General features: G+C 35.6%; 2 protein-coding genes across 3 annotated transcripts; one reads left to right on the top strand and one right to left on the bottom strand.

The window, feature by feature from the left end:
• Positions 1-337: 337 nt before the first annotated feature.
• Positions 338-2325, bottom strand: Rox8 (TIA1 cytotoxic granule associated RNA binding protein Rox8). Its single transcript, XM_081979755.1, has one exon. It carries the CDS (start codon positions 2125-2127, stop codon positions 1018-1020), a length of 1110 nt encoding a protein of 369 aa, XP_081835881.1. The 5' UTR covers positions 2128-2325; the 3' UTR covers positions 338-1017.
• A 505-nt stretch (positions 2326-2830) lies between these two features.
• Positions 2831-19733, top strand: Gcn2 (eukaryotic translation initiation factor 2 alpha kinase Gcn2). Of its 2 annotated transcripts, none has more exons than XM_081979741.1 (24): positions 2831-2991; positions 3042-3211; positions 3263-3518; positions 3569-3721; positions 3755-3860; positions 4069-4323; positions 4543-4704; positions 4759-4948; positions 5561-6220; positions 6278-6531; positions 6585-6731; positions 8160-8312; positions 8366-8507; positions 9033-9172; positions 11905-12181; positions 12244-12392; positions 12450-12634; positions 12685-12912; positions 18282-18495; positions 18557-18690; positions 18747-18922; positions 18979-19216; positions 19274-19431; positions 19485-19733. In XM_081979741.1, exons 1-24 carry the CDS (start codon positions 2935-2937, stop codon positions 19609-19611), a joined length of 4731 nt encoding a protein of 1576 aa, XP_081835867.1. In that variant the 5' UTR covers positions 2831-2934; the 3' UTR covers positions 19612-19733. The 2 variants fall into 2 exon arrangements, with proteins under 2 accessions (XP_081835867.1, XP_081835868.1); XM_081979742.1 differs by having other exon boundaries at positions 3569-3717; positions 3772-3860.
• Positions 19734-19747: the final 14 nt, after the last annotated feature.

The following is a 19747-nucleotide window of genomic DNA, read 5'->3' on the forward strand; positions in this document are numbered from 1 at the left end:
TATTATTAACATCCTCTGGTATAATTGAAAGCTCTTTTTGATTCTAAATTGGACTGGATAAATTACTAGAATATACTTAATTTCCACAAATCATTATTACAATCAATGTAGTAAATTTTTTTGATATATCACTACTTAAACTTGTCTGTTCATATCTTCCTGATAACATTATAAACTCATCACCTTAAGTCCATTTTTTTAACTTTCTGAGTAAGTTTAGGTAAGTTTATCTGTCTCCAGTTACCTTAATAAATTTAAACAACTTGTTTAGTTTGGTTTGGTGGCCTATCAGTAATCAGCTGAATATAACTTTATTAAAGGATAAAAATAAAAATAATTCCCAGGACCTTAGTTTTTATTAACAACTAGCAATAATATACATTTCGTTATAAAATTCTGCATTTTGTCAAAATCAAACTCATCAAACATACTTGCAATTCTAGTTCCAGTAAACTAAACAAGTATTTGACCAAATCGCATACTTCAAATTAACACTGCTATTATAGTAAATAGTAAAGGGCTACTAGGGAAGCTAAATATACAATGCGGCACTACAAACATCCTCAAAATTCAAGAAGAACATTCATACTGAAAAAATATGCTGTATTATGTGTGTTTGGTTTGTTATATACTGTTGCTCCCAAAAATTTGACCACATGATGGGCAGCAACTTTTTTTTCCCCCACAATAGTGATGACTATACCTACACAATACAGAAAAATCATTTTTTTTTATTTCTGAATATGCCAAATTTATCACAAAAAAAAAATGTAAGAGAAAATGCTTTTTAAATGAAGATTCTCACCTCCCTCAACCCCTAGCCAACAATTTTCTCTTACCCGTTTTAGTGCCCTCATACCCCTCAAAGAAAAAAATGAAGTATAAATTAGGGTATGACAGTACTAAAACCAGAAACTGGATAAATTAGCAAACTCCAAAGTCTATGGATAATAATATTCATTAATTATAATTAATACACTGCTACAACAGTTTGCAGCACAAAACCTACTTAACACTTCACTGTGACGGATATTTGTACATCACCCCCATGTTGGGTTGTTGTCCAGCCTGTCCAGGCCACTGTCCCTGAGGCGGTACCATGCAGTACTGCTGCCCACCTGGATATTGATACTGCTGCTGATAGGGATACTGCATGTAGCCTGGAGTACCACCATACCCTCCTGCTGACTGTGGGTACCAATACTGGGTACCATAACCATAGGAATACTGTGGAGCCTGTGACACTGCAGCTCCAGTAGCATTCATGGGATTGACATCTGGTCCTAAACCTCCATTTTCTTTGCCCCAGAAACATTTCACAGTGTGACCATTTATCTCAGTGTTGTGAATGCTTTCAATAGCATGTGTGGCACTCTCTTTAGTGACAAATTTGATGAAAGCATATCCTTTGTCCTTGAACACCCTGATGTCTTGAATGGCTCCAAAAGGGGAGAAAGTTTTAGTCACCAGGTCTTCAGACAGTCCATTGGCAAAACCACCACAGTAAACTGTTGTGTTAGTTGGGGAGGTTTGATTATAAACCTCTTCAAATGTGATTTGTTTTTTGTTTTGAGTGGGTTTTTCATTTCGGGGAGGTGGTGGTTTTCTGGTAGACCAGTTAGTGCGAATGGAACGCGAGCCCAACCACTGGCCATTCATGGCTTGTATAGCATTTTCAGCTTCAGCTTTCTTGACAAAACTAACAAAGGCATAACCCTTTGACTTGAGTGTTTGGGGATCCCTGACAATTCTGCAGTTTGATATTTCTCCAAAGGGAGCAAAGGCCTCTCTTAACGTTTCAGTCTCGATTTCTGGCGATAAATCACCAACGAATATGTGATGGTGGTTCGAGGTATCCGTTTTCGGTTGATTTCCCGGGCTGGTGGCCCAATTCACTTTCATTTCCTTGTCTAAAAACACGCGTTTGTTCATGGCGATCAAGGCGGTAGAGGCAGATTGGTGATTAGTGAATTCCACAAAGGCGTACGGGTCGTTTCCGGGCTCTCTGATGATTTTGCATCCTTTGACTGGGCCGATTTGCGAAAATAACGCACACAACAGGTCCTCTTGCACGGAGATGTCCAGATTGCCTACATACAAAGTCTTTGGGAAAGTTTCGTCCGACATTTTGTAGCCGGTCCTCGTCAAGTCGTACTATTACACCTAGGGAACACTATATAACGCTTCCGGGATGCATTAATGAGACTTTTTAAGCAGATTAGGTGGTTTTCCAATGGACTTTTCCGGAGAAATTTGATAAGAAATGATGACAAATAGCAACAGCGAGCCAACTTTTCCTTTGATATCCGTTCAACTGTCATTAATGTCAATGTGACCACTGCTTTTTTAGGGGAAAATCTGGTGACAAAATAAAAAACCCTAGAATATCACTAAGAACAAAATGTTGAAGTAGTTGAACTAAATTTTGAATTAAAAACAGCACCTTCTGCTAGTGTAGTTTATTTTAAATGAAATATTATTGGAAACCATTTTAAGAGTTTAATTTACACGTTTTTAATTTTAATCACACTCACACAAGCTGTTTTAAGCCCAACCACGTGACAGATCCAATGAAAGTAATTCGGATAGCACGTGACGGACTGAACAAATGCAGTGTTGCCTTTTTTGAAGCATTATCCCGTGGTAAAGCAATTTTTTTCTATATTTGATTATTTAGGCATAGTGTTAAATTTAAATTATTAAACACTTAGTCGACTTAAAATTTTACACCTATAAACTATAAACATAAACAAAGACATGAATTCAAACGGTCACTTGACTTCCGGTTGTAACTTCACGATACTGACCTAACCTTCAACTTCTTCATCAGTTTTTTTAGGTTATAAAAAACGTCAAAGAATTTCAAAACATTCAACTATTTCTATTTTATTTAATATTTAGTATTGTTCACGATGTAAGCAACAAATCACCATCATGTCTTCCGAAGACAGCTTAGAAGAGCGACAAAACAACGAGTTCGTAGCTTTACAGGTTATTTCTGTACACTTTTAAAAAGCTTTTCAACTTAAGGGTTTTTACAGGGCATCTATGGGGACCAGTTAAAAGATCTGCGTCAAAAACGGGCATGGAACAAATGGTGCCCCTTGAATCTATCCATAACCCTGTACCCACAAGACAGTAACTCCAGAAATGCTAAAATGGATGCCAAAGTGGACTTGCATGTTGTGTGTTCTGAGAGATACCCAAATGAGTAAGAATCTCCTTGTTAAAGTAGTTTTTCAAAGACTTTACGGAGGTTTAGGGTTCCGCAACTAACTTTAGAGAACCCCAAAGGGTTGCCTCAAACCTCACTGCAACAATTGAAAAAAGAGTTGGATGATAAAGCTTTGGAGTACAAAGGCACAGAAATGATTTGGCAGTTGTGTGTGTATGTGGGGGAGTTTATTCTGCATCACTATAAACCCACTATGGTGAGTTTTTATGATGAAATGTTGCTTGCAAAACGTGAACAAGAACAAAAAGCTAAGTTACAAAAACAACTAGAAGCCAAAAAACAGGTAAGTTTACACTGTATGTTAATATATTGTAATAACTGAAGAACGAACAGAAGGAGAGTGTGATACGTGAAGTGCAAGAGAGAGAGGAATTGTTGAGAACTGAAGCTAAATTGCGCAAAAAAAGACAAAAAAGTTTGTCAGAAACTGAACCAGAAGATGAATATTTGTATGGTAGTAGAAGAGTTTCGGTCTTTCAAAGGCAGGTTTTATACTAAAATTTATCCAGCAGAAATAAGGTTAATAATTTAAACAGGAAACACCATGATGATGCTTCATGTAATCATAAAAGGACTTTTTTACTGGATTTTGGAGGTAGAAGTGTGCAAAGGGGACAATGTCTAAGTAAGTATTGAATTATTATTTATTTGTGTGTTAACTGTAAAATAGAAAAATTAGGAGCTTTTATTATGACAACCTTACACCAAACTAAATTGTTATAGGTATAGGAAACCATGACCTACATATTTAATTTTTACTGCCTCATTAACTAACTTACTGTTTAACAACAGGTAAAAGCAACAAAAATAATGGAAATTTTTTATTATAACAGGACATGGTGAATCAACCAGTATAATATTTACTGGAACAGACACAGATACAGGGGAATTAATGGAAGTGGCCCAATGGACTTTAATAAAAAAAAACAGTGAGAATGGACAATTGCTAAAAAATGTGTCCAGTATAGAGCAAGAATTGAACTACCTCACTAAACTCAAACATGTGAATTTAGCCCAGTATTTGGGCTTCAAGCATGAAGTGGTTGATGGTAAAACTGTGGTTTATGTACTGAAAGAATTGGTTTTAGGTGAGCAAATGTTTATTACTTGCCTTGTAAGCAGTTGGGTAATAAGTAAATATTTGTGACTTATTGCAAATATTTGGTTAATTAGTTTAAGTTTGGGTTAACTTCAGGACATCACACAGTTTTGTTTATGTGGGAATTTCTCCATTTCGGCATCTTTAAGTCCTGTTTAACCTTGCTTTTATATTACTTGTTTGGATGCAATTTAGTATTATTTTTTAGGGTCCAACTGTTACTCATTATTCACCAGCAAAAAACTGAAAATTGATATTCCCTTTTTGAAACACCTGGCCAAAGCTGTTTTGAATGCTTTAGACTACATTCATCGCAACAATGCCGTGCATAAAGACTTAAAAGACACTTGCGTTTTTATTAATGAGAAAGGTTGGTTTTTTATTTTTGGTATTTTATCCTTAATGACTGTTATAAACAATTCAGGAGTTGTCAAAGTGTCAGACTACAGTATTCATAGGAGATTACTAGATTTAGTCAATTCTACTCACAGCACCTACAACAGAAAGACTGATATTTATGACTTTGGGCAATTGGTGCTGCGCCTTTTGGGATACTCTAGCTTTCCAGAGGTTTCCTCAGAGCTCCCCACTGATTTATGTGATTTATTGATAAAGTAAGTATGCTAATACTGTGGTCTAAAATGTTTATAGCACAATATAAATAATATCCCAACATGATCAGTTAGTGGGGGAGAAGTTACCAAAAAACTGTGTTTATACTGTTTCTTACAGTCAACCAATTTTTTGTTTAGCAGTTAAGCAGATTTTACACCAAAAGTTTTAATTCAAAGAAATTGGAAACATTTATTTTATCAAATTTTATGCCTCAAATAAATTCATGAACTTCTTGGAGCATAAAATGATTGGATTTTAAACTTTTATGTCAAAGCTGTCAATGAAAACAGTTTGACCAACCAAACCAAGTGAATTTAGTGTTTAGGTGGTAATAATTAAGATATTCCTACTTGTTTTTCTGGTATTTTTGATATTTTTATTTTGAAATTTCATAATCACCCTGAATACTGTGTTTATGTATTGAATTCTGCAGCTCTCGCTCTTTTTCGATTTTGTCTGTTGGCATTACGCAAAACGGCAAGTTTGATGATCCTATTGGGTAAAAAAAACATGCTTAAGTCACTCTGGATATTTGAATCTTTAAACTAAACGCGCGTAGAATTGTGACACTTTAAACATATCAAGTAAGTTGTGACACTGATCGTTTGCAGTTGTCTAAACAAAGACGAAAAGGAACGTTACACAGCCAATCAACTTCTCAGACACTCCTTCTTTCACGAGCCACTGGAGCATTTTACCATGGAACAAAACAAGCAAGATCCTCCCATCGAACGTACTCCCTCCCCTGAAATTGTTCCCTTATCGATGCCCCCAATAACAGGAGAAGGACAATCCCGTATCAACACCGAATTTCAAATTTTAAGCAATTTGGGCAAAGGGGCTTTCGGAGACGTGCTTAAAGTGCGTAACAAGCTGGACCATGGCTATTACGCCATTAAACGCATACGATTGGTGGGGCACAAAAAGGAGTCGAACAAGAAGAAAATTGTGCGCGAGGTGACGTTGTTGTCCAAATTGAATCACGAAAACATCGTAAGGTATTACGGTTCATGGATCGAAACGAAGACCATTAAACGTGGAGAGGGTGAAACGGATTCGAGTGTTACTACAACAGAAACAACCGAACCTAGCAAAACGCCCCAATTGAAAAAAAATGACTTAATGCTCAATGACAACATAGAAGAAATGGCACCTTCAATGAAGAACGTCGAAATATCCATAACGTACGACAGCAAATCACAGGTGGCTTATGAAGAATCATCTGATGATGATAGTTCTAGTGATGAAGATGATTTTAAAGCTAAGGGCAAGTAAGTTATTTTTTATAATCCCAATTAATTTTAAGACAAGACTTAAATGGATTTCAGCCATTTTGCAGCAGACTCAGATTCAGACGGAATAGAGTTCCAACGCGAAACTTCAGCAGAAGACAAATCCACTGAGGAAATGTCTTCAAATATTGCAGAAGTATGCGAAAGCCCCAAAGAGACGATATGCCAACAAGACTTTCTCTATATTCAAATGGAATTTTGCGAAAAAAGCACTTTAAAAAACGCGATCGAGAACAATCTGTACCAAGAACAGGACCGGGTTTGGAGACTGTTTAGAGAAATCGTTGAAGGTGTGTAACCCAAAAAATCATGGATTGCAGTAATTAAAAACAGTTTGTTTAAGGTCTAGCTTATATTCATCAGCAGGGAATTATTCACCGAGACCTGAAACCGGTGAATATTTTTTTGGCTTCTAACGATCACGTCAAGATTGGAGATTTTGGTCTAGCGACCAAAATTGCGATTCGAACCCCACAAATTGAGACATCGGGTAAGTTCCTGCGTAAAGACAATCACTCTCGGGACTGGGTTCTAAAAACTAGACTAAAAACAGTCTGAATTTCTTAGAGATGCTACAATTTATTGCAAATATGAGTGTAGAAGTCAATTTAATAGTGAAGAAGTTTAACATTTTCAAGACTATGGTCAGTGGACACACTGGCTTTTAGGCCTGATAAGTCAATAACTTTGTAAAGATAGTCTTGAAACTCGATTTGAGGCACTGAAAACAGCCTTAAAACACTAAAAACAGTCTAGTTTATTAAGAAATACCCGAATTTTTAGCACTGAGGTGTCTAGAAGTCGATTTAATAGTGACAAAGCTTGGAATGCTATTTTAAGTCTATGAAGAATGTAAAAATTGTTTTTTAAGTTTGCTATGTCAATAACTTGGTGAAGATAGTCTTGAAATTCGATTTTCCAAGCTGAAAGCAGTTTTGAAGCACTAAAAATAGTTCAGAATTCGAAGAAAATTAAAAGCAAAGTAAAAAGCACGAAAAGTTTGTTTTCAAGACAATTTTCATGAACCTAATGTCAATGTCCTGCATCTAAGACTATTCTCAAGACTAAAATATTGAAATTTGTCTTCAAATTATGAAAACTTACTTCAAATGCAAATTTTAAGCTTCTGATGTCACTTTTCATTAGTTCAGTCACATTTTGGGGTTCAAGTCAATTTTTAAGGTTTAAATGTATGAATTTGTAGTAACAAATTCTTGAAAAAGTAGTTTTTATGTCTACAAGTCAATTTTCAGTATTAAAGTCTCTCGATTTGCATGAAAACTGGTTAAAAACACAATTTTTAAGCTTCTGAAATTTTTATATTTTCTAATTCAATTTTCAAAACTAAAGTCATTTAGTTTGTCTGGAAACTATGAAAACTGGATATAATAATATTTTTTAAACTTCTTAAGTGAATTTTCCGTTTCCAAGACAATTTTTAAGTTGGGTTGGGTTAGTTTTGGGTCTTTGACCGTAATAACGTGTAATAAAGTGCTTGTTCCAAATTTGATCAATATTGCTCCAACGGTCTGACAGTTATGACAAAAAAAAACGATTTTTTAAACAGTAATTTGAAGGACTGTATTTTCCTTAGGAAGCCCTTTTCAGAAAAATGACATAATGTATGTTAACTTATTTTTTGATGGGCTATCGAATGGTTGACATTTAAAACTGGACCACTCTGTATGTCTGACAATTCTAAAAAAATTCTTATCAAAAAATTGACATCTCTACCTCTACCTGAATATCCCTGGTATCTTTTATAAATTTAAATTTGCTCAAAAAAAAAAAAATAAATAAATCAACCTTAAAAAGAATAGACATTTTTAAGTCAGTCATTGGTAAAGAAAAAGCTGCTTTTTTTTTACCAATCACAAACTACCCACTGACAGTAGTAGCAATATAAGTTTTGTTAAAGGTGTTTCCAAAATCCATGTGGAAAGTGTAAAAGATGATTTAGGGGACCAGAGTATAACTAAACAAGTTGGTACGCCCCTGTACGTTGCTCCGGAAATTGACTCTACTCCAAAAGGTTCCTTCTACAATGAAAGGGTTGACATTTACAGTTTAGGTAAGACTCAATGTTTGTAACTTGTGATTTTATATTAGTATTACAATTTGCAGGTATTATCTTTTTTGAAATGTGCTACAGGCCCTTGACTACAGCTATGGAAAAGAGTAAAATTCTAGGCAATTTGAGGACTAAAGATATAGTGTTTCCAGACGATTTTCCCGATGAAAACCAAACAGCTCGCGTAGTAATCAAGTAGGAATCTTCAAACTTTACTAAAATGCAAATTAAAGAATGGGCCTGTCCCACAATTTTTTTTTATTTCATAACTACAAAGACGGATTGAAAATATTATACCCGTATTTTTTTGTTTTCAAAAATATTAAGTCTAAATAGAAAAAAAATGATGATAAAAACTACATTAATCTCATGTTTTAAACGCCCACCGCCGGTGACGTACTACACTATCAACCAATCAGCGACAAGAAGTGAAACAGTTGGCGTGCAACAGCCAATAAAATCGCCCAGAATTACGTACGTCACATGCGCGCCAAAACAGATCTTTTAAATTTAATGGACAAATTCAAACTAATGTAGGAACATTTACGACCATCATTTTTTCTTCAAGAATATGAAAAATTAGTTTTTTGATCCTATTCTTTCGATTCCAGTCATTAAAACAAAAATTTATGATATGTGGGATAGGCCCATTCTTTGTGATTTAACTCATTAAGAATCACAGACAGATTTTTGGTCAGGTATAACTGAAGAACTTTCCAGATGGTTGCTGAACCACGACATCTCCAAGCGGCCTTCGGCACAAGAACTGCTTCAATCCAAATACCTACCGCCACCTGTTGTTGAAGAACAAGAACTACACGAATTTGTGGAAAAAACTTTGGGCAACCCATCCTCAAAAGGTACTTTTTCTAACTATAAACTATAATAATAATATATTGGGACCGCTCCTGTTTGTAATTTTTTGTTGTTCTCTGATACAAAGTCTTAAGCAAGAAATAATTAATTATGCAGATGATACTAGTCTGTTAATTACGAACGGCAATTTTTGTCAACTCTCAACAGACACCAATCATCTTATGGAGACAGTAAGTAAATGGTTTGCCAAAAATCGTCTAATCATAAACGTTCAAAAGACTAATGTACTACTATTTCGAACCAGACAGTCCACATTGGAAAAAACCAATTATGTAAAAATAGGAAGTGACAGCTTTCCTGTAACAGAGAATACAAAGTTCTTGGGTCTGTGGGTGGATCAGCATTTGGATTGGTCTTTTCACGTGAATAAATTAATTAAAAAATTAAACTCCGTCTGTTATGGCATTAGAGTGATTAGCAAGTATATGGGTGAGAAAAGTATGAAAATATTGTATTTTGCAAATTACGAATCCATATTAAAATATGGAATAATTTTTTGGGGTAGAAGTGCAGGTATTCAGGATTGTTTTGTTGCTCAGAAGAGTTAGGTTATTAGGATAGTTAAAAAAATGGACTTTAACCAATCATGTAGAAATGTTTTCAGGCAATTGGGAATTCTGACAGTGTATGCATTATATATTTTTGAATGCCTCATGTTTCTGTATAGAAACAAACATCTTTTCCAACAATTAAGTTCGCATCAAAACTACAACACAAGATCTGAATATTTTTTGACTGAACCTGAGCGAAAAAAGTCCAGAATATATGTGCGTAAAATTGTTTAACAAGTTACCTCGACAAGTTAGTCAACAAAAAAGCATATCAGTATTTAAAAAATTGCTTATTAACCTAGAGCCATATACTCTGGATGACTACATGAATATGTAAAAATACCTATAGTTAACTTTAGAACTTTTTTTTTATTATTAATATGATTTTAACAATGTATACAGGGTAATTCAAATTCGACCCTCACCATTGGGATCTCGGAAACTATAGGAGATACGAGAAAGTTTAAATTGGGGCAAAGTTGCGCAATGTAAAGCTCAACCAAATGCAGTTTTAAAAATTTCGATTTTCCGAGTACTTCCGAAGATATCCGAAAAAAACTGAAAATTTGATTTTTTGTTTTTATTTATTTCTAATCTTATTTGAAGAGATATTCCAAAACTAAAAGCATCTTTTCATTGCCACTTTTTCCTAGCTATCGATGATACAAATTTGCCACACGACGTTTCGTTTTTTGGCAGCCATCATCAACTTTCTTTTTTCTTATGAGCGCCATATTGGATTTTTAGCCCACCAAATAGTATGTTTTATTCTGATTTTAGTGATGTATAATAACTTATGATTTGCTTCATAAATAACAAAATAATTCAATAAAAACTATTTTTACTTTAGTTATTGGCTTTGAGTTAATGGGCCGTTTCATAAAATGTCATTATTTGACAAGTCACTTGCTGCAAAGTAACTATTAAATCACTCTGAATGACATTCGCCTATTTACAGATGTAAACAAACAAACATCTGTAAATAGGCACTATTACATCTACGGGGCGCGGTGCAAATTTAATAGAACTGTAATTTTAGTTTTCTTTTTTAATATAAGAAGTCGAAATTTAATAAAATACTGTATAAGACACGTGACTTAAACCGGTTTATTCACTCGAATAAATATGAATGAATAAAAAATGGTTTGTCACTTCCAAAATAAATAACTATAAACTTTATAAAAAATTAACTTAACTTTATTAATAAAACTAACATTATAAAAAATTGAAATTTGGCAAAAAATGAAGTTCCTAAAATGATGATCTTTCTCTTGGAAACATAAATAAGCCTTTTAAGTTAGAGATAATGCTAACAAATCTCTTTTTCTGATTAACCTAAATAGTTCAGCAATGCTTGTATAATAATAACATTTTCTGCGGGGGTTTCTTTTCTAGATACATTTTTAACTATGATTGACGCTCTAATGATCATCCGAATTATCGTGTTTGACAAGTACTGTCAAATAATGACATTTTTTAAAACGGTCCATTAACTCAAAGCCAATAACTAAAGTAAAAATAGTTTTTATTGAATTATTTTGTTATTTATGAAGCAAATCATAAGCAGCAAAGCAGCAATTTATGAAGCAAATCATAAGTTATTATACATCACTAAAATCAGAATAAAACGTACTATTTGGTGGGCTAAAAATCCAATATGGCGCTCATAAAAAAAAGGAAAGTTGATGATGACTGACAGAAAACGAAACGTCGTGTGGCAAATTTGTATCCATCATCGAATAGCTAGGAAAAAGTGGCAATGAAAAGATGCTTTTAGTTTTGGGATATCTCTTCAAATAAGGTTAGAAATAAATAAAAACAAAAAATCAAGTTTTCAGTTTTTTTCGGATATCTTCGGAAGTACTCGGAAAATCAAAATTTTTAAAACAGCATTTGGTTGAGCTTTATATTGCGCAACTTTGCCCCAATTTAAACTTTCTCGTATCTCTTATGGTTTCTGAGATCCCAATGGTGAGGGTCGAATTTGAATTACCCTGTATATAGCTAGTGTAACGTTTTGTACAAACACGTAAAACATCTTGTATGTGGCCTGTTATGGGCCTATTGACGAAGTTTCTTTTTGTTATCTCTTTATGTAACAAATATGAAATATATTGCCTAACTAACTATAAACGGACAACTTGATAAATGATTTTGTTATTCAGCTTACAGGCACTTGATCTCTTCCTGCTTCCAGCAGACCATTACACTTGCTCAGGACATTACGTACGATCGCGATCCGACCAATCCGATGGTCTCGAAGCCGCTCAACGTCTACGAGTTTGTGCGGGAAGTGTGCGTCAAGAATTTCAAACAACATGGCGCTCAAAATTTGGCAACGCCGCTTTTGATGCCACGCACTCATTACTATGACGGTGTGGAGTCGTGCGTCAATTTGATGACGCATTTTGGTAATATCGTTTGCCTACCACATGATCTGAGGTATGTTTGGTTGGTCAAAAAAAATTAGCAAGCTTATGCTGGAATCACCATTTTTTTTCCAGAGTTTCGTTTGCCCGTTACATAGCCTGGAATAATGTAAACAACCTGAGACGGTACTCAGTAGAGCGAGTTTACAAGGAAAAGAAAGTTTTCGGTTTTCTGCCTCGAGAGTTTTACGAGTGTGCCTTCGACATAGTTAGTCCTAATAAAGGTGTTTTTTCACCCTAAATTATTTAAAAAAAAAATTCACTTTGTGTCTCATTTATAGGGACTTTAGTAGCCGACGCTGAAATTTTGTGCGTGGTCCATGACATAGTAAACCAACTTCCAGGTTTTAAAAACCGCAATTTTCAGATCAGATTGAACCACACCGATTTGTTTGACTCGATTTTGCTGTATTGCGGTGTAATGGATAAAAAGAACGATCTATTGAATTTACTGCAAGAGATTAAGGTGGTTTCACTTTTCACTCATTAATAATTATTTAATATTCCGGCTTACAGGAGGGTAAAGTACCTAAATCTGAACTGGAAAACTTCCTAATCCAAAGAGGCCTGTCAGACGTCACGATAAACTTTCTAATCGATTGTTTGAGTTTCGATGTTGAAATGATCAAAGTGACCAGTCACTTTCAAAGCATTTTGAAGAAAAGGTCTGTCGGTGAATTGGCTAAAATGGGGCTGCAGGAACTGAAACTGATTGTACAAAACGCGGAGTCTTACGGAGTCCAGGTAAATAAATAAATTGTTTGGCGGTATTATTTAGAAAGCTCTGGCACTGCCAAAATGGTTCTAGAGACATCTGACAATTTAAAACAATTCTTGAAAGATTTAAGACACTTGTAGAGGCCTCTGGCACTTTTTAGAAGGTTCTCAATAGGATTCAGAGGTTTATGGAACTTTCTAAATCATCCAAGAGGCCTTTGACAATTTAAAACAATTCTGGGAAGGTTTAAGACACTTGGAGAGGCCTCTGGCACGTTTTAGAAGGTTCTCAATAGTATTCAGAGGACCATGGAACTTTCAAAATCATCCTAAAGGCCTCTGACAATTTAAAACAACTCTGAGAAGGTTTAACACACTCCTAGAGGCCTTTGGAACTTTTTAGAAGTTTCTCAATAATATTCAGAGGACCATGGAACTTTAAAAATCATCCTAAAGGCCTCTGGCAATTTAAAACAACTCTGAGAAGGTTTAACACACTTCTGGAGGCTTTTAGAAGGTTCTGAATAGTATTCAGAGGTCCATGAAGCTTTCAAAATCATCCTAAAGGCCTCTGACAATTTAAAACAACTCTGAGAAGGTTTAACACACTCCTAGAGGCCTTTGGAACTTTTTAGAAGGTTCTCAATAGTATTCAGAGGACCATGGAACTTTAAAAATCATCCTAAAGGCCTCTGGCAATTTAAAACAACTCTGAGAAGGTTTAACACACTTCTGGAGGCTTTTAGAAGGTTCTGAATAGTATTCAGAGGTCCATGAAGCTTTCAAAATCATCCTAAAGGCCTCTGACAATTTAAAACAACTCTGAGATGCTTTAACACACTCCTAAAGGCCTTTGGAACTTTTGAGAAGGTTCTGAATAGTATTCAGAGGTCCATTAAGCTTTCAAAATCATCCTAAAGGCCTCTGACAATTTAAAACAATTCTTGAAAGATTTAAGACACTTGTAGAGGCCTCTGGCACTTTTTAGAAGGTTCTCAATAGGATTCAGAGGTTTATGGAACTTTCTAAATCATCCAAGAGGCCTTTGACAATTTAAAACAATTCTGGGAAGGTTTAAGACACTTGGAGAGGCCTCTGGCACGTTTTAGAAGGTTCTCAATAGTATTCAGAGGACCATGGAACTTTAAAAATCATCCTAAAGGCCTCTGGCAATTTAAAACAACTCTGAGAAGGTTTAACACACTTCTGGAGGCTTTTAGAAGGTTCTGAATAGTATTCAGAGGTCCATGAAACTTTCAAAATCATCCTAAAGGCCTCTGACAATTTAAAACAACTCTGAGAAGGTTTAACACACTCCTAAAGGCCTTTGGAACTTTTGAGAAGGTTCTGAATAGTATTCAGAGGTCCATTAAGCTTTCAAAATCATCCTAAAGGCCTCTGACAATTTAAAACAACTCTGAGAAGGTTTAACACACTCCTAGAGGCCTTTGGCACTTTTTAGAAGGTTCTCAATAGTATTCAGAGGACCATGGAACTTTAAAAATCATCCTAAAGGCCTCTGGCAATTTAAAACAACTCTGAGAAGGTTTAACACACTTCTGGAGGCTTTTAGAAGGTTCTGAATAGTATTCAGAGGTCCATTAAGCTTTCAAAATCATCCTAAAGGCCTCTGACAATTTAAAACAACTCTGAGAAGGTTTAACACACTCCTAGAGGCCTTTGGCACTTTTTAGAAGGTTCTCAATAGCACTCAGTAGTCCATGAAGCGTTCAAAATCATCCTAGAGGCCTTTGACAATTTAAAACAACTCTGAGAAGGTTTAACACACTCCTAAAGGCCTTTGGAACTTTTGAGAAGGTTCTGAATAGTATTCAGAGGTCCATTAAGCTTTCAAAATCATCCTAAAGGCCTCTGACAATTTAAAACAACTCTAAGAAGGTTTAACACACTCCTAAAGGCCTTTGGAACTTTTGAGAAGGTTCTGAATAGTATTCAGAGGTCCATTAAGCTTTCAAAATCATCCTAAAGGCCTCTGACAATTTAAAACAACTCTGAGAAGGTTTAACACACTCCTAAAGGCCTTTGGAACTTTTGAGAAGGTTCTGAATAGTATTCAGAGGTCCATTAAGCTTTCAAAATCATCCTAAAGGCCTCTGACAATTTAAAACAACTCTGAGAAGGTTTAACACACTTCTGGAGGCTTTTAGAAGGTTCTGAATAGTATTCAGAGGTCCATTAAGCTTTCAAAATCATCCTAAAGGCCTCTGACAATTTAAAACAACTCTAAGAAGGTTTAACACACTCCTAAAGGCCTTTGGAACTTTTGAGAAGGTTCTGAATAGTATTCAGAGGTCCATTAAGCTTTCAAAATCATCCTAAAGGCCTCTGACAATTTAAAACAACTCTGAGAAGGTTTAACACACTCCTAAAGGCCTTTGGAACTTTTGAGAAGGTTCTGAATAGTATTCAGAGGTCCATTAAGCTTTCAAAATCATCCTAAAGGCCTCTGACAATTTAAAACAACTCTGAGAAGGTTTAACACACTTCTGGAGGCTTTTAGAAGGTTCTGAATAGTATTCAGAGGTCCATTAAGCTTTCAAAATCATCCTAAAGGCCTCTGACAATTTAAAACAACTCTGAGAAGGTTTAACACACTCCTAAAGGCCTTTGGAACTTTTGAGAAGGTTCTGAAAAGTATTCAGAGGTCCATTAAGCTTTCAAAATCATCCTAAAGGCCTCTGACAATTTAAAACAACTCTGAGAAGGTTTAACACACTTCTGGAGGCTTTTAGAAGGTTCTGAATAGTATTCAGAGGTCCATGAAACTTTCAAAATCATCCTAAAGGCCTCTGACAATTTAAAACAACTCTGAGAAGGTTTAACACACTTCTGGAGGCTTTTAGAAGGTTCTGAATAGTATTCAGAGGTCCATTAAGCTTTCAAAATCATCCTAAAGGCCTCTGACAATTTAAAACAACTCTGAGAAGGTTTAACACACTCCTAGAGGCCTTTGGCACTTTTTAGAAGGTTCTCAATAGTATTCAGAGGACCATGGAACTTTAAAAATCATCCTAAAGGCCTCTGGCAATTTAAAACAACTCTGAGAAGGTTTAACACACTTCTGGAGGCTTTTAGAAGGTTCTGAATAGTATTCAGAGGTCCATTAAGCTTTCAAAATCATCCTAAAGGCCTCTGACAATTTAAAACAACTCTGAGAAGGTTTAACACACTCCTAGAGGCCTTTGGCACTTTTTAGAAGGTTCTCAATAGCACTCAGTAGTCCATGAAGCGTTCAAAATCATCCTAGAGGCCTTTGACAATTTAAAACAACTCTGAGAAGGTTTAACACACTCCTAAAGGCCTTTGGAACTTTTGAGAAGGTTCTGAATAGTATTCAGAGGTCCATTAAGCTTTCAAAATCATCCTAAAGGCCTCTGACAATTTAAAACAACTCTAAGAAGGTTTAACACACTCCTAAAGGCCTTTGGAACTTTTGAGAAGGTTCTGAATAGTATTCAGAGGTCCATTAAGCTTTCAAAATCATCCTAAAGGCCTCTGACAATTTAAAACAACTCTGAGAAGGTTTAACACACTCCTAAAGGCCTTTGGAACTTTTGAGAAGGTTCTGAATAGTATTCAGAGGTCCATTAAGCTTTCAAAATCATCCTAAAGGCCTCTGACAATTTAAAACAACTCTGAGAAGGTTTAACACACTTCTGGAGGCTTTTAGAAGGTTCTGAATAGTATTCAGAGGTCCATTAAGCTTTCAAAATCATCCTAAAGGCCTCTGACAATTTAAAACAACTCTAAGAAGGTTTAACACACTCCTAAAGGCCTTTGGAACTTTTGAGAAGGTTCTGAATAGTATTCAGAGGTCCATTAAGCTTTCAAAATCATCCTAAAGGCCTCTGACAATTTAAAACAACTCTGAGAAGGTTTAACACACTCCTAAAGGCCTTTGGAACTTTTGAGAAGGTTCTGAATAGTATTCAGAGGTCCATTAAGCTTTCAAAATCATCCTAAAGGCCTCTGACAATTTAAAACAACTCTGAGAAGGTTTAACACACTTCTGGAGGCTTTTAGAAGGTTCTGAATAGTATTCAGAGGTCCATTAAGCTTTCAAAATCATCCTAAAGGCCTCTGACAATTTAAAACAACTCTGAGAAGGTTTAACACACTCCTAAAGGCCTTTGGAACTTTTGAGAAGGTTCTGAAAAGTATTCAGAGGTCCATTAAGCTTTCAAAATCATCCTAAAGGCCTCTGACAATTTAAAACAACTCTGAGAAGGTTTAACACACTTCTGGAGGCTTTTAGAAGGTTCTGAATAGTATTCAGAGGTCCATGAAACTTTCAAAATCATCCTAAAGGCCTCTGACAATTTAAAACAACTCTGAGAAGGTTTAACACACTTCTGGAGGCTTTTAGAAGGTTCTGAATAGTATTCAGAGGTCCATTAAGCTTTCAAAATCATCCTAAAGGCCTCTGACAATTTAAAACAACTCTGAGAAGGTTTAACACACTCCTAGAGGCCTTTGGCACTTTTTAGAAGGTTCTCAATAGTATTCAGAGGACCATGGAACTTTAAAAATCATCCTAAAGGCCTCTGGCAATTTAAAACAACTCTGAGAAGGTTTAACACACTTCTGGAGGCTTTTAGAAGGTTCTGAATAGTATTCAGAGGTCCATTAAGCTTTCAAAATCATCCTAAAGGCCTCTGACAATTTAAAACAACTCTGAGAAGGTTTAACACACTCCTAGAGGCCTTTGGCACTTTTTAGAAGGTTCTCAATAGCACTCAGTAGTCCATGAAGCGTTCAAAATCATCCTAGAGGCCTTTGACAATTTAAAACAACTCTGAGAAGGTTTAACACACTCCTAAAGGCCTTTGGAACTTTTGAGAAGGTTCTGAATAGTATTCAGAGGTCCATTAAGCTTTCAAAATCATCCTAAAGGCCTCTGACAATTTAAAACAACTCTAAGAAGGTTTAACACACTCCTAAAGGCCTTTGGAACTTTTGAGAAGGTTCTGAATAGTATTCAGAGGTCCATTAAGCTTTCAAAATCATCCTAAAGGCCTCTGACAATTTAAAACAACTCTGAGAAGGTTTAACACACTCCTAAAGGCCTTTGGAACTTTTGAGAAGGTTCTGAATAGTATTCAGAGGTCCATTAAGCTTTCAAAATCATCCTAAAGGCCTCTGACAATTTAAAACAACTCTGAGAAGGTTTAACACACTTCTGGAGGCTTTTAGAAGGTTCTGAATAGTATTCAGAGGTCCATGAAACTTTCAAAATCATCCTAAAGGCCTCTGACAATTTAAAACAACTCTGAGAAGGTTAAGACAGTCGATCTTCGTCTAATGAAATGAAATAAAAGACTGTTACTGAACAGAGACTAACACAACTTGGCAATACCGTTTCGCCTTCTTTGCAGTTTGAATTCGTCATAGCTCCAGGTCTGGTCTACAACATAAAACAGTACTCGGGGATGATTTGTCAGTTTGTGTGCGATTTGAAAAAGAAAAAACGTCCCGACACTAAAGAGGTGGTAGCGGTAGGGGGTCGATATGACGCCATGATCAGTTATTATCGCACTATCATGGAACAAACCAATATGCCGGTGAAAAATTTGCAACAATCAGCTGTTGGTAGGTTTTGAAGTGGATTATTCAAATCAAAATTAAAAACAGTAGTTTTACTTTTATACAGGCGTGTCGATTTCCTTGGACAGACTAGCTCAAGGAGTCCAGAAAGCGGAAAAGGAAACTTTACCGAAAATGGACGCCCTGGACACTATAGTTTGTTCAGTTGGGCACAAACAGCTAATTAAAGAAAAAGCCAAAGTACGTTTTTTCTGTAACTTTAATAATTATTGTGAATTTAACGTAACTTGTAATAGATTTTGCACAGCCTGTGGGCTGCCGGTATAAAATGTGCGCTAATCGAGGATGCCAATACCGTTGATGTGCAAGACTACATGATAGAAATGAACGTTTGCTCCGCTATCAACTTAATCGATAGCGAGCAAGGTTTTATTATAATACGCACCGTGGAAAAAGACTCTAAAGAGAGCAGGTAAATAGTTTTACACACCAGTGACAGTTCTAGAGTATGTTCAAATTTCATTGTAGCAGCTTCGATAAATTTCAAGAAAAGCTGTACTCCACAACAGATTTAGTGGAGAACATCCAGAAGATCGTGAAAATCCGCAATGACTTATCAACCGACAACATCCAATCCGCTAGCAACTTGACCAGATCGGAAAGTAAATCCAGTTACACAGAAAAAAACGACGAGGCTGTGGTGGACGTTTTATTGGTCACTCCAGAGAAATTGAATTCGAACGTCCGGAGGCGATACGAAAACCAGGTAAATTTCTTATTTCAATCACTTTTACTGGTATTGTTCATTAATGAAATAAAATAGGCTCGGTCACAATTGGATGAATTGTTCAAAAGACTGTCAGGGCCCACAACCGTAATTGCAGCGAGTTTAGAAGTCGGTCCAGTCAGATGTTTAGCTTCGTTTTTGGAATTCGGTTCCGAAAACGATTTTATCAAGTCTGTGCAGTTTTGCGTTGGGAAGTAAGTTTTTCCAGTCGTGGATTTTCTCTATTTTAAAATTTTGTGTTTGATAGGTTTCCAAAGCAAAAACTGTTACTGAACGAAATATGCGACGAAATCTGGCAATTGCGCACCAAAAAAACGAATCCTACAGTGGTTTTGTTTAGCCTAATAGACAATAAGTACAAAGTGATAATGTAGTTTAATGTTTTATGGTATGATACAAATTGATTGACCTAAATTTGTAATAAGTGTATAGTTAAACTCAAAATGCTGTGACGTATGAAGTAAATATTTTCAAATACAATCAGTTTTCTAATCAATTTTTTGTTAATAA

Source organism: Ips typographus, linkage group LG5, assembly GCF_016097725.1.
Source record: "Ips typographus isolate SLU linkage group LG5, UJ_Ityp_2.0, whole genome shotgun sequence".
Taxonomy (NCBI): Eukaryota; Metazoa; Arthropoda; class Insecta; order Coleoptera; family Curculionidae; genus Ips; species Ips typographus.

What these genes read in the sequence shown, in the direction of transcription:
- Gcn2 (XM_081979741.1), top strand. Translation starts at nt 2,935, where the DNA reads ATGTCTTCCGAAGACAGCTTAGAAGAGCGACAAAACAACGAGTTCGTA. An exon ending in TCTGAGAGATACCCAAATGA is followed by an intron (nt 3,212 to 3,262) that starts GTAAGAATCTCC and finishes ACGGAGGTTTAG; the next exon opens with GGTTCCGCAACTAACTTTAG. An exon ending in GGAGGCGATACGAAAACCAG is followed by an intron (nt 19,217 to 19,273) that starts GTAAATTTCTTA and finishes GAAATAAAATAG; the next exon opens with GCTCGGTCACAATTGGATGA.
- Rox8 (XM_081979755.1), bottom strand. Translation starts at nt 2,127, where the DNA reads ATGTCGGACGAAACTTTCCCAAAGACTTTGTATGTAGGCAATCTGGAC.